General features: G+C 46.8%; 1 protein-coding gene and 1 pseudogene across 1 annotated transcript in view; both read right to left on the bottom strand.

Annotated features, from left to right (window-relative positions):
* Positions 1–12865, bottom strand: part of trpm2 (transient receptor potential cation channel, subfamily M, member 2) — an 83545-nt gene extending 70680 nt beyond the window's left edge. Inside the window, exons 1-3 of the mRNA XM_064976946.1 lie at positions 12699–12865; positions 3335–3503; positions 2906–3086 (exon numbers count right to left, since the gene is read on the bottom strand). Coding sequence (XP_064833018.1) covers positions 2906–3086; positions 3335–3503; positions 12699–12865 — 517 coding nt within the window. The remainder of the gene's footprint in view (positions 1–2905; positions 3087–3334; positions 3504–12698) is intronic.
* LOC135547713 (protein FAM124A-like) overlaps positions 1–14758 on the bottom strand; it is a 622546-nt pseudogene that overhangs the window by 305421 nt on the left and 302367 nt on the right.

Here is a 14758-nt window from a genome sequence, read left to right as displayed (position 1 = left end):
GACCACAGGCCACGACAACAGACCACAAGCCATTACAACAGACAACAGGCCATGACAACAGACCACAGGCCACAGGCCATGACAACAGTCCACAGACCATGACAACAGAACACAGACCATGACAACAGAACACAGGCCACGACAACAGACCACAGACCACAGGACATGACAACAAACCAAAGACCACAGACCACAGGCCATGACAACAGACCACAGGCCATGACAACAAACCACAGACCATGACAACAGAACACAGGCCCCTCCGCAGTGCAGGGACGTTAGTGATTGGAGCCACCTGGGCTCAGGATATTTAATATATCCCAATATAATAATATATCCCATTTAGCAGACGCTTTTGTCCAAAGCGACTTACAAGTCGGCTGGGGCCACTACTTTTGCATATGGGTGGCCCCAGTGGGAATCGAACCCACGACGCTTGGCGTTGCAAGCGCCATGCTCTACCGACTGAGCCACACAGGACTATTTAAACTGCTTCACAAATATCTCTCTCTCTCTCTCTCTCTCTCTCTCTCTCTCTCTCTCTCTCTCTCTCTCTCTCTCTCTCTCTCTCTCTCTCTCTCTCTCTCTCTCTCTCTCTCTCTCTCTCTCTCTCTCTCTCTCTCTCTCTCTCTCTCTCTCTCTCTCTCTCTCTCTCTCTCTCTCTCTCTCTCTCTCTCTCTGTCATTCACACACACAGATTTACGCATCCCTGCACTTTACATACACCTTACATTATGACACTTTCACACCTCATTCCTTTTTCTTTGCTTAAAGTCAACAGTTTTGGTTTACAATAAAGAGCCTTTTTGATTTGGACCCATTACAGTTAGCCTATAAGGCCTGACCTTGGTGAACATGGTGGCTAGTCACCTTCAACGTGCTAAATCATATCATCACATTTTATTTATTGATTTTAGTTCAGCTTTCAATACAATGCAAATCCACACACTGCTGGACCTGAACGTCAACGGAGTCCTGGTAGGTTGGATCAAGGACTTTATAATTGACAGCCCACAGAGGGTGTGTCTTCTCTCTGATGAACTGACCTGAACACAGGGGCCCCCCAGGGACGTGTCCTCTCTCTGATGAACTGACCTGAACACAGGGGCCCCCCAGGGACGTGTCCTCTCTCTGATGAACTGACCCTGAACACAGGGGCCCACAGAGGGCGTGTCCTCTCTCTGATGAACTGACCTGAACACAGGGGCCCACAGAGGGCGTGTCCTCTCTCTGATGAACTGACCTGAACACAGGGGCCCCCAGGGACGTGTCTTCTCTCTGATGAACTGACCCTGAACACAGGGGCCCCCGGGGTGTGTCCTCTCTCTGATGAACTGACCCTGAACACAGGGGCCCCCAGGGACGTGTCCTCTCTCTGATGAACTGACCTGAACACAGGGGCCCCCAGGGGTGTGTCCTCTCTCTGATGAACTGACCCTGAACACAGGGGCCCCCCAGGGACGTGTCCTCTCTCTGATGAACTGACCTGAACACAGGGGCCCCCCAGGGACGTGTCCTCTCTCTGATGAACTGACCTGAACACAGGGGCCCCCAGGGGTGTGTCCTCTCTCTGATGAACTGACCCTGAACACAGGGCCCCCAGGGGTGTGTCCTCTCTCTGATGAACTGACCTGAACACAGGGGCCCCCAGGGACGTGTCCTCTCTCTGATGAACTGACCTGAACACAGGGCCCCCAGGGGTGTGTCCTCTCTCTGATGAACTGACCTGAACACAGGGGCCCCCAGGGGTGTGTCCTCTCTCTGATGAACTGACCCTGAACACAGGGGCCCCCAGGGACGTGTCCTCTCTCTGATGAACTGACCTGAACACAGGGGCCCCCAGGGGTGTGTCCTCTCTCTGATGAACTGACCCTGAACACAGGGGCCCCCCAGGGACGTGTCCTCTCTCTGATGAACTGACCTGAACACAGGGGCCCCCAGGGACGTGTCCTCTCTCTGATGAACTGACCTGAACACAGGGCCCCCCAGGGGTGTGTCCTCTCTCTGATGAACTGACCTGAACACAGGGGCCCCCAGGGGTGTGTCCTCTCTCTGATGAACTGACCCTGAACACAGGGGCCCCCCAGGGACGTGTCCTCTCTCTGATGAACTGACCTGAACACAGGGGCCCCCCAGGGGTGTGTCCTCTCTCTGATGAACTGACCCTGAAAACAGGGGCCCCCAGGGACGTGTCCTCTCTCTGATGAACTGACCCTGAACACAGGGGCCCCCCAGGGGTGTGTCCTCTCTCTGATGAACTGACCCTGAAAACAGGGGCCCCCAGGGGTGTGTCCTCTCTCTGATGAACTGACCCTGAAAACAGGGGGCCCCCGGGGGTGTGTCCTTTCACTGTTGTTCTCTATCTACACTAATGAGATTAATATCCGAGGAAACAATGTGAGCCTTTTTAAGTACGTGGATGACATGGCTCTGGTAGGACTCTTTATTAAAGATGCTACGTCAGATGGGGACAGCGATTTTAAAAGAGGCCATAAGAACAGACCATAACAACAGGCCACAGGCCATGACAACAGCTACTGACAAAAAACTAAAGTTGCTTCTGCAACAGTACAGCTTCTGTCTAGGTGTGCCCAGAGCAGGGCTCGAACCAGGGACATCCTACACACAACAGCATTCGCCACCCAAAAGCAACAGAAGACAGAACCAAAAGTCTGCTACCGGGAAGATAATACGTTCAGGCTTACTGCACCTATAAGGCCAAGAGGTCAACATGTAAGTGATACTTGCAAGAGCAGTGTGAAGTTTTTGATTTTCTTTGAGGCTTACTGTGGCATAAACTAAATACAATTCCGATCAAATATTGCAGGACCTATCTTGTACCTGTAGTTTAGAGTCAGGCAGTCAGGCGAGTCTGTTTTTACTTGTCGTCAGGTCAGTACTGTACCTGTAGTCTGTGCCACTTTAATGAGGCCCCTGCGGAATAGTGCTGTGAGGTGAGGTTTCATGTAGAAGTTCTTGGCTCCTCCGGTGACAGAGATGAGCAGGTTGGGAGGAGGGAGCTTCCACTGTTCTGTCAGCAGCTGGTACAGCAGGTCTGGAGAAGTGTCTGAGGAGACGCGCACGTACTGGAGGATACACAGAACGGCACAGACGACAGACAGACATCAGACAGACCGACAGAGAGACAGACAGACACAGAACGGCACAGACAGCAGACAGACATACAGACACAGACAGACAGGCAGCAGACCGACACAGACAGACAGACAGACAGACAGACAGACAGACAGACAGACATATCCATGTATTAACACACAAAATAACACAATGAATAAATCTTAACAAGGATTGACAGAAAATCAGATATTTATACCTTGCCAATCTTCTGTCCAAGGCCACCGAACCAGATGTCTCCATAAGCGTCAGTAGGGACCTCGTGTACATGTCTGTGTCTGTCCCATGTCTCTCCCAGGTAGTTCTCAGGTTTGATAGAGTCATCAACATGGTGGATCCTCTGGTAACCACACTTACAGATCCCCTTACTGTGGCAGGCAAACAGTACAACAAAAAATCATTTGACAACAAGTCATGAGATAAACAGTCATTAAAAAAGAGGTAATTAGAGAAACAGTCATTATACAACCACTCATTAAAAAACAGTCATTATAGAACACATCATGACAGAACCAGTCATTCTAGAAGCAGTCATTAGAGAACCATTCATTTGAGAACTAGTCAATAGAGAAACAGTCATCAGAGAACCAGTCATTAGAGAACCAGTCATTATAGAACACGTGATGATAGAATCAGTCATTAAAGAACCAGTCACTATAGAAATAGTCAATATAGAAACCATAATTCGTGAACCATTAATTAGAGAACCAGTCATTATAGAACCAGTCATTATAGAACTAGTCAATATAGAACTAGTCAGTAGAGAAACAGTCATTATAGAACTAGTCGTTATAGAACCAGTCATTAAGCAGTGAGTAAAACAAACTTAGGGAGGAGGCTTCTGATGTTGACATGTATGAAACCAAGGCTTTTTCCATTACAGAAGTCAACAAATGAGAGCACCTGGGGACACACAGGCCCTGGATTTATCTCCACATCACCCGGGGAACAGAGGAAGAGTAGGATGAGGGTACGGCTAAAGGCTATCAAAACTGGTCGTCTCGTGTGTTGGGGACAGAGAATAAAAGGAGCAGATTTCTGGACATGGTAGAATAGATTCAGCGCATAATGTGCAGACAGGGGTATGGTGGGGTGCGGGTATAGTGGAGGTAAGCCCAGGCACTGAGTGATGACAAGAGAGGTTGCATCTTTGGACGTGCTGGTTATACTGGGCGAGGTCACCGCATGTGTGGGGTGGGACAAAGGAGGAATCTGAAGCATGTAGACTGGGACTAGGGGCTCCACTGTGAACTAAAACAATGATAACTATCCTAAACAACAGTATACAAGGCATATTGACATTTGAGAGAGACGTAAAGCGAGGCATAAAGCAATCACAGGTGTTGATTGGGAGAGCTAGCTAAGACAACAACGGGTAAGACAACATCAGCTAAATCAGCTAAGACAACAACAGGTAAAATGGCAGTGAATGGGCAGAAAGGGTCGGTTAACTACACACAGAGCCTGAGTTCGCGGCTGGGGCCGACAGATAAACAAGGAATAAACAGAAAGGAGTACCGTGATTAATGAACAGTCCAGTAGGCATCAGCTATGTAGCCAAATGATCATAGGGTCCAGTGAACAGCAATAGATGGAGCAGGGAAGCCGCGGCGTAGTCGTTACTATGCTAGCATGTGGGAGACACGGCGTTTAATTAGAAGCGTCTGCTCCGATGTCTGGCAACGGCCGGTTGAGGGCACAATGGATGGACTTACGTCTGCGGACCAGTCGTGATGGTACGGCGGGGCGTTGTGTTGACAGAGGGGCCGGGCCAGATGACGAAAGAGGTATTGTAGTTGTAGTAATTTAGTTTACTAGATGCGCCTGGCTCACGGCTAACTGGTGCTAGCTTCAGGGCAGGAGCGTTAGCCACTATAGCCACTCGGTAGCAGCTAGCTAGCAGCGATGAGCCGCTGCAAAGGTCCAGAGCTTACGGCAAGTATCTGGTGGAGTAGCCGTGTTCGGGAGGCATCGGCTGGGTAGCCGGGTGATCACAGAGTTGGCTGGGAGGTGGGCCTGGCTCATTTTTATTTTTATTTTTTTATTTCACCTTTATTTAACCAGATAGGCTAGTTGAGAACAAGTTCTCATTTGCAACTGCGACCTGGCCAAGATAAAGCATAGCAGTGTGAACAGACAACACAGAGTTACACATGGAGTAAACAATTAACGAGTCAATAACACAGTACAAAAAAAGGGGAGTCTATATATATTGTGTGCAAAAGGCATGAGGAGGTAGGCGAATAATTACAATTTTGCAGATTAGCACTGGAGTGATAAATGAGCAGATGGTCATCTACAGGTAGAGATATTGGTGTGCAAAAGAGCAGAAAAGTAAATAAATAAAAACAGTATGGGGATGAGGTAGGTGAAAATGGGTGGGCTATTTACCAATAGACTATGTACAGCTGCAGCGATCGGTTAGCTGCTCAGATAGCAGATGTTTGAAGTTGGTGAGGGAGATAAAAGTCTCCAACTTCAGGGATTTTTGCAATTCGTTCCAGTCACAGGCAGCAGAGTACTGGAACGAAAGGCGGCCAAATGAGGTGTTGGCTTTAGGGATGATCAGTGAGATACACCTGCTGGAGCGCGTGCTACGGGTGGGTGTTGCCATCGTGACCAGTGAACTGAGAAAAGGCGGAGCTTTACCTAGCATGGACTTGTAGATGACCTGGAGCCAGTGGGTCTGGCGACGAATATGTAGCGAGGGCCAGCCGACTAGAGCATACAAGTCGCAGTTGTGGGTGGCATAAGGTGCTTTAGTGACAAAACGGATGGCACTGTGATAAACTGCATCCAGTTTGCTGAGTAGAGTGTTGGAGGCAATTTTGTAGATGACATCGCCGAAGTCGAGAATCGGTAGGATAGTCAGTTTTACGAGGGTAAGTTTGGCGGCGTGAGTGAAGGAGGCTTTGTTGCGGAATAGAAAGCCGACTCTTGATTTGATTTTCGATTGGAGATGTTTGATATGAGTCTGGAAGGAGAGTTTACAGTCTAGCCAGACACCTAGGTACTTATAGGTGTCCACATATTCAAGGTCGGAACCATCCAGGGTGGTGATGCTCGTCGGGCATGCGGGTGCAAGCAGCGATCGGTTGAAAAGCATGCATTTGGTTTTACTAGCGTTTAAGAGCAGTTGGAGGCCACGGAAGGAGTGTTGTATGGCATTGAAGCTCGTTTGGAGGTTAGATAGCACAGTGTCCAAGGACGGGCCGGAAGTATATAGAATGGTGTCGTCTGCGTAGAGGTGGATCAGGGAATCGCCCGCAGCAAGAGCAACATCATTGATATATACAGAGAAAAGAGTCGGCTCGAGAATTGAACCCTGTGGCACCCCCATAGAGACTGCCAGAGGACCGGACAGCATGCCCTCTGATTTGACACACTGAACTCTGTCTGCAAATTAATTGGTGAACCAGGCAAGGCAGTCATCCGAAAAACAGAGGCTACTGAGTCTGCCGATAGGAATATGATGATTGACAGAGTCGAAAGCCTTGGCAAGGTCGATGAAGACGGCTGCACAGTACTGTCTTTTATCGATGGCGGTTATGATATCGTTTAGTACCTTGATTGTGGCTGAGGTGCACCCGTGACCGGCTCGGAAACCAGATTGCACAGCGGAGAAGGTACGGTGGATTTCGAGATGGTCAGTGACCTGTTTGTTGACTTGGCTTTCGAAGACCTTAGATAGGCAGGGCAGGATGGATATAGGTCTGTAACAGTTTGGGTCCAGGGTGTCTCCCCCTTTGAAGAGGGGGATGACTGCGGCAGCTTTCCAATCCTTGGGGATCTCAGACGATATGAAAGAGAGGTTGAACAGGCTGGTAATAGGGGTTGCGACAATGGCGGCGGATAGTTTCAGAAATAGAGGGTCCAGATTGTCAAGCCCAGCTGATTTGTACGGGTCCAGGTTTTGCAGCTCTTTCAGAACATCTGCTATCTGGATTTGGGTAAAGGAGAACCTGGAAGGGCTTGGGCGAGAAGCTGCGGTGGGGGCGGAGGTGTTGGCTGAGGTTGGAGTAGCCAGGCGGAAGGCATGGCCAGCCATTGAGAAATGCTTGTTGAAGTTTTCGATAATCATGGATTTATCGGTGGTGACCGTGTTACCTAGCCTCAGTGCAGTGGGCAGCTGGGAGGAGGTGCTCTTGTTCTCCATGGACTTCACAGTGTCCCAGAACTTTTTGGAGTTGGAGCTACAGGATGCAAACTTCTGCCTGAAGAAGCTGGCCTTAGCTTTCCTGACTGACTGCGTGTATTGGTTCCGGACTTCCCTGAACAGTTGCAGTCAGGTCTGGAGTGAACCAAGGGCTGTATCTGTTCTTGGTTCTGCATTTTTGAACGGAGCATGCTTATCTAAAATGGTGAGAAAGTTACTTTTAAAGAATGACCAGGCATCCTCAACTGACGGGAAGAGGTCAATGTCCTTCCAGGATACCCGGGCCAGGTCGATTAGGAAGGCCTGTTCACAGAAGTGTTTTAGGGAGCGTTTGACAGTGATGAGGGGTGGTCGTTTGACTGCGTCTCCGTAGCGGATACAGGCAATGAGGCAGTGATCGCTGAGATCCTGGTTGAAGACAGCGGAGGTGTATCTGGAGGGCCAGTTGGTCAGGATGACGTCTATGAGGGTGCCCTTGTTTACAGAGTTAGGGTTGTACCTGGTGGGTTCCTTGATGATTTGTGTGAGATTGAGGGCATCTAGCTTAGATTGTAGGACTGCCGGGGTGTTAAACATATCCCAGTTTAGGTCACCTAAAAGTACAAACTCTGAAGCTAGATGGGGGGCGATCAATTCACAAATGGTGTCCAGGGCACAGCTGGGAGCTGAGGGGGGTAAGTAGCAGGCGGCAACAGTGAGAGACTTATTTCTGGAGAGAGTAATTTTCAAAATTTGTAGTTCGAACTGTTTGGGAACGGACCTGGAAAGTATGACGTGGCTAGCTTAGGGGCTGGGTCACTCGGTGGCAGCTAGCTAGCTGTGATGATCAGAATTAATGGTCCAGGGTTTACGGCAGGAATCCGGTGTTATAGTGGAGAAAACAGTCCGAAGCTGTTAGGTATTATCCAGGCTAAAAAATGGTTGGTGCCTGTGCAGAAGGTAAAGGCCGCTAGCAGTGGCTAACAATGAATAAATATCTAGTAGCTAATTAGCTGGTTAGCTTCTGATGGAGGTTCTGGCTATAAGGTCTAAAAGAAATAGCAGATCCATGTCTCATTGAGTGAGGCGGGTTACCGGAAGGTATATTTAATTTAAAATAGTGAGAGATTGAAAATAAATTTAAATATATACAAAAAAGACGAAAAAACACAAAAAGTAACAGAGAGGACGACAAACCACGTCTGCACTGCTACGCCATCTTGGAAATAATATAATTAATCGATACTTAAAGGTTGATTGTTTGAAGAAATTGAAAGTCTCTTCTCCCTTACTTGATTAGAATTTCCACGACAATACACACACGTACACATGGATTTTGTGTTTTAGATATGTGATAGTGGAGTATGGGCCTGAGGGCACACACTTAGTGTGTCGTGAATTCTGTAAATAATGTATTGCAATGATTTTAAAATTGTATAACTGCCTTAATTTTGCCGGACCTCAGGAAGAGTAGCTGCTGCCTTGGCAGGAACTAATGGGGATCCATAATAAACCCCAGGAAGAGTAGCTGCTGCCTTGACAGGAACTAATGGGGATCCATAATAAACCCCAGGGAGAGTAGCTGCTGCCTTGGCAGGAACTAATGGGGATCCATAATAAACCCCAGGAAGAGTAGCTGCTGCCTTGGCAGGAACTAATGGGAATCCATAATAAACCCCAGGAAGAGTAGCTGTTGACTTCCATACGCCTGCATGGAATGTCAGAGATGGCGTCTGGAGCAACTGTGCCCAAAATGGCAGATTTGCCCCCTGCTCGCTTGCGCTTCCTCAAACCCCCCTCCTGGTCAACAGGAGTAGATTTCTTTAGGGCCATTTTACGATCAAGCTAAGTCGTCAAGTACAGAAGCCCTGAGGCATTCTTTTCCAGTGCTTGACAACTAGATGTGTCCACCCGGACCTACTGGAGAGTTTGGATACTGAAGCCCTACGGCGGTTTGGATACTCTTGGCCCTACGGCCGTTTATCTCCCGACGGGGGAAACCCTACGAGATCCTGGCTGACAGGGGCACAAACTTCAAGGCAGGAGAAACCAGGTTGGATTAAGCCTTCCAAGCCATGGAACCAACCTTCCCGGATCAACTGATGGACCAACAATCTCATTCAAATTCATCACTCAAGGAGCTCCTCATTGTGGAGGAACATGGGAGCCAGAGATCAAATCTTTGAAGACGGCCTTACGAGTCTTCCCAGGGGACCAAACTGCCACTGAAACTGTCTTGCAGACCGTCCTGATAGAGGTGGAAGGGATTCTGAACTCCAAACCCTTGGGATATCTCTCTTCAGACATCGCTGAACCGGATCCAGTCAGATCGAATCTGCTCTGGATGAGACGCCTCAATTCCTCAAGCCATGTATGCTGATACTAACCCCGTAGGCAGACGCCAGTGGCGGCAAAGCCAGATCTTGGCTGACCATTTACATTTACATTACATTTAAGTCATTTAGCAGACGCTCTTCATTTCTGGGCCTGATTCATTTGGGATTACCTACCAAGCCTTCAGCACAGAGGGAAATGGCAGAGAGAAATGGCCAGCCGAGACACTGACCAAGTAGTAATGATAGTGGACCCTTAACTGCCTCAAGCTTCCTGGACGGTGGGCCATATTACCAAGACCATGCCTGGGACAGACAGCCGTGCTAAATCAGTGGAGATCCAGGTAAGGAAACTGGCCAGTTGCCTAACTAATTCCTCTCCCTGAGAAGACAGAGGAGATGGAGCGATGATCCTTTTGAGGAGTGTGGAAATCAACACATTCCGGGTTGGCTACAGAATGGCCCATGGAGTTAGTGGAATCACCCTTTAATTTATGAAGAATGGCCCATGGAGTTAGTGGAATCACCCTTTAATTCATGAAGAATGGCCCATGGAGTTAGTGGAATCACCCTTTAATTCAAGAAGAATGGCCCATGGAGTTAGTGGAATCATCCTTTAATTCATGAAGAATGGCCCATGGAGTTAGTGGAATCACCCTGTAATTCATGAAGAATGGCCCATGGACTTAGTGGAATCACCCTTTAATTCATGAAGAATGGCCCATGGAGTTAGTGGAATCACCCTTTAATTCATGAAGAATGGCCCATGGAGTTAGTGGAATCACCCTTTAATTCATGAAGAATGGCCCATGGAGTTAGTGGAATCACCCTTTAATTCATGAAGAATGGCCCATGGAGTTAGTGGAATCACCCTTTAATTCATGAAGAATGGCCCATGGAGTTAGTGGAATCACCCTTTAATTCATGAAGAATGGCCCATGGAGTTAGTGGAATCACCCTTTAATTCATGAAGAATGGCCCATGGAGTTAGTGGAATCACCCTTTAATTCATGGCCACTTGCGCAGCTGGGCCCGAGCACTTTAATTATGGCCGGGTAGAAATGTCTAAATGACCTAAATGACAGACTGAAAAGAAGGAAGCCTGTGCACAGTAAAACTATTCCAAAACAAGTATGAATCCTCTAACCCAGTGTACAGTATAATCCTCTAACCCAGTGTACAGTATAATCCTCTAACCCAGTGTACAGTATGAATCCTCTAACCCAGTGTACAGTATAATCCTCTAACCCAGTGTACAGTATAATCCTCTAACCCAGTGTACAGTATAATCCTCTAACCCAGTGTACAGTATAATCCTCTAACCCAGTGTACAGTATAATCCTCTAACCCAGTGTACAGTATAATCCTCTAACCCAGTGTACAGTATAATCCTCTAACCCAGTGTACAGTATGAATCCTCTAACCCTAACCCATGATATGATATGTATACAATTCTCACAATTCTACTGTGCCTTCAGAAAGTATTCACATCCATTGACTTTTTCCAAAAAGTATTTGTTTTGTTACAAAGTGGGATAAAAATTGATTTACTTCTATATTTTTGCTAACAATTTACAAAAAAGACTAATGTCAAAGTGCAAGAACATTTTTACCACTTGTAAAACATTTATTAAAAATAAACACTATTTTCTTTAAGTATTCAACCTATTCAATATATGTTACAATCACAGTGATTGGCAGTGATTTATAGCTGTGTCTTTCTGGGTAAGTTTTTATTTTCTAAATTCTTCAAGCTCTGTGAAATTGTTTGTTGATCATTGCTAAGCAACCATTTTCAGGTCTTGCCATAGATTTTTAGGCAGATTTAAGTCAAAAGTGGAGAGTGGTATTCAGTAATGTGTTGAATTGAATTTGCCCCAAACATAACACTTTGAATTCAGGAAAAAATGTCATCGCTTGTCACATTGTTTACAGTTTTACTTTAGTGACATTATTCTGTACAGGCGTCTTCCTTTTCACTCTATCATTTAGGTTGTGGAGTAACTACCATGTTGTTGATCCATCCTCAGTTTCCTCCTATCACAGAAATTAAACTCTGTACCTTTTTTTAATGTCACTATTGGCCTCATGGTGAAATCCCTGAGTGGTTTCCTTCCTCTCTGGCAACTGAATTAGGAAGGACGCTTGTATCTTTGTAGTGACTGGGTGTATTGATACACAATCCAAAGAGTAATTAATAACTGCACCATGCTCAAAGGGATATTCAATACCTGCTTTTATTTTACCCATCTACCAATAGGTGCCATTCTTTGTGAGGCATTGGAAAACTTCTCTTGTCTTTGTGGTTGAATCTGTGTTTGAAATTCCCTGCTTGACTGAGGGACCTTACAGATAATTGTATGTGTGGGATATAGAGATGAGGTAGTCATTTAAAAAATAATGCTAAACACTATTATTGCACACAGAGAGTCCATGCAATTATGTGACTTGTTAAACAAATGTTTACTCCTTAATTAATTTTGGCTTGCTGTAACAAAGGGCTTGAAAACTGATTGACTCAAGACATTTAAACTTTACATTTTTTATTCATTTGTAAATATTTCTAAAAACATAATTCCACTTTGACATTTTGGTGTATTGTGTGTAGGCCAGTGTCAAAACATCTAAATGTAATCCATTTAAATACAGGCTTCAACAACTGAATGTGGATAAGGTCAAAGGGTGTGAATACCTTCTGATGGCCACTGTACATACAACCCCTGTATATGTATTGTGACTCGATACTGTGATTTGGAGTTCCAAACATATTGCTCACCACATGTGTGCTGCAGAGGGACAAGCGAGCCATGAGAACATTAGTTTATCAGTCAATGGAAATAACATTGTAAAAAAAAAAGCCTCCCTTTTTAAAAATAAGATGTAGAACAAGCTATGAAGGAAAAGTACTGGAGTTTTGGTGCAGCTACAGCCAGCCAGTTCAAAACTAATATTATTTTCAAACAATACGATACCACATATTGTCAGAAATAATATCCTGATACGTAACTGTATAGATTTTTCCCCTATCACTATCGCCCAGTGCATAGTACAGTACAGTATTTTCCTCTAACCCAGTGTACCGTAGCCTACTTTACCTGTCACCGTCGACGTAGAAGCAACACTCCTTCTTCCTGATGTTGTCTTTGATCCAGGCGGCAAGGGAGCGCTGGGTGGATGTAGAAAGAGAGAGCTTCGAGGTTTTAGCTGCACTGACGGCCAGAGTCTGAGCCAAGCTGGGCTCCAGCAGCAGAGACTCCCCCATCCTGAGAGAGAGGACAGCGAGGCAGAGAAACAGCTCACTGTCGGCTGGGGCTGGGAGAGAGGAGAGAGCTTCTGCAGTCCGCTACTGTGCCTCCAGCCTAGCTCTCAGCACTGCATTAGTGATGTCACTACAGCTAGACTATAGTGGTGGTGATGCTGCGTAAAGCTGGAATCACACCGAGCAGCTACAGTAATGTACAGGATAATGCTGGAATCACACCAAGCAGCTACAGTACTGTACAGGATAATGCTGGAATCACACCAAGCAGCTACAGTAATGTACAGGATAATGCTGGAATCACACCAAGCAGCTACAGTAATGTACAGGATAATGCTGGAATCACACCAAGCAGCTACAGTACTATACAGGATAATGCTGGAATCACACCAAGCAGCTACAGTACTATACAGGATAATGCTGGAATCACACCAAGCAGCTACAGTTCTATACAGGATCATGCTGGAATCACACCAAGCAGCTACAGTTCTATACAGGATAAACCTGAAATCACACCAAGCAGCTACAGTACTATACAGGATCATGCTGGAATCACACCAAGAAGATACAGTACTATACAGGATAATGCTTATTTTCACACCAAGCAGCTATAGTACTGTACGAGATAATGCTGGATTTCACAACAAGCAGCTACAGTACTATACAGGATAATGCTTATTTTCACACCAAGCAGCTATAGTACTATATGAGATAATGCTGGATTTCACAACAAGCAGCTACAGTACTATACAGGATCATGCTGGAATCACACCAAGCAGCTATAGTACTATACAGGATAATGCTGGAATTACACCAAGTAGATACAGTACTTTTACAGGATAATGCTGATTTCACACCAAGCAGCTACAGTACTATACAGGATAATAGCTAAAGCAGCTAAATTACAATATGCTACTATACAGGACAGGAGGCAGCTACAGTATGCTATTATAGAATAGTTTTATTATATTTACATTACATTTAAGTCATTTAGCAGACGCTCTTATCCAGAGCGACTTACAAATTGGTGAATTCACCTTCTGACATCCAGTGGAACAGCCACTTTACAATAGTGCATCTAAATCATTAAGGGGGGGTGAGAAGGATTACTTATCCTATCCTAGGTATTCCTTGAAGAGGTGGGGTTTCAGGTGTCTCCGGAAGGTGGTGATTGACTCCGCTGTCCTGGCGTCGTGAGGGAGTTTGTTCCACCATTGGGGGGCCAGAGCAGCGAACAGTTTTGACTGGGCTGAGCGGGAACTGTACTTCCTCAATGGTAGGGAGGCGAGCAGGCCAGAGGTGGATGAACGCAGTGCCCTTGCTTGGGTGTAGGGCCTGATCAGAGCCTGGAGGTACTGCGGTGCCGTTCCCCTCACAGCTCCGTAGGCAAGCACCATGGTCTTGTAGCGGATGCGAGCTTCAACTGGAAGCCAGTGGAGAGAGCGGAGGAGCGGGGTGACGTGAGAGAACTTGGGAAGGTTGAACACCAGACGGGCTGCGGCGTTCTGGATGAGTTGTAGGGGTTTAATGGCACAGGCAGGGAGCCCAGCCAACAGCGAGTTGCAGTAATCCAGACGGGAGATGACAAGTGCCTGGATTAGGACCTGCGCCGCTTCCTGTGTGAGGCAGGGTCGTACTCTGCGGATGTTGTAGAGCATGAACCTACAGGAACGGGCCACCGCCATGATGTTGGTTGAGAATGACAGGGTGTTGTCCAGGATCACGCCAAGGTTCTTAGCGCTCTGGGAGGAGGACACAATGGAGTTGTCAACCGTGATGGCGAGATCATGGAACGGGCAGTCCTTCCCCGGGAGGAAGAGCAGCTCCGTCTTGCCGAGGTTCAGCTTGAGGTGGTGATCCGTCATCCACACTGATATGTCTGCCAGACATGCAGAG

This window comes from Oncorhynchus masou, chromosome 10 (assembly GCF_036934945.1).
Source record: "Oncorhynchus masou masou isolate Uvic2021 chromosome 10, UVic_Omas_1.1, whole genome shotgun sequence".
Classification (NCBI taxonomy): Eukaryota; Metazoa; Chordata; class Actinopteri; order Salmoniformes; family Salmonidae; genus Oncorhynchus; species Oncorhynchus masou.
Note: the sequence above shows the minus strand (reverse complement) of the source record. Positions and strands in the feature narration are given on the sequence as shown.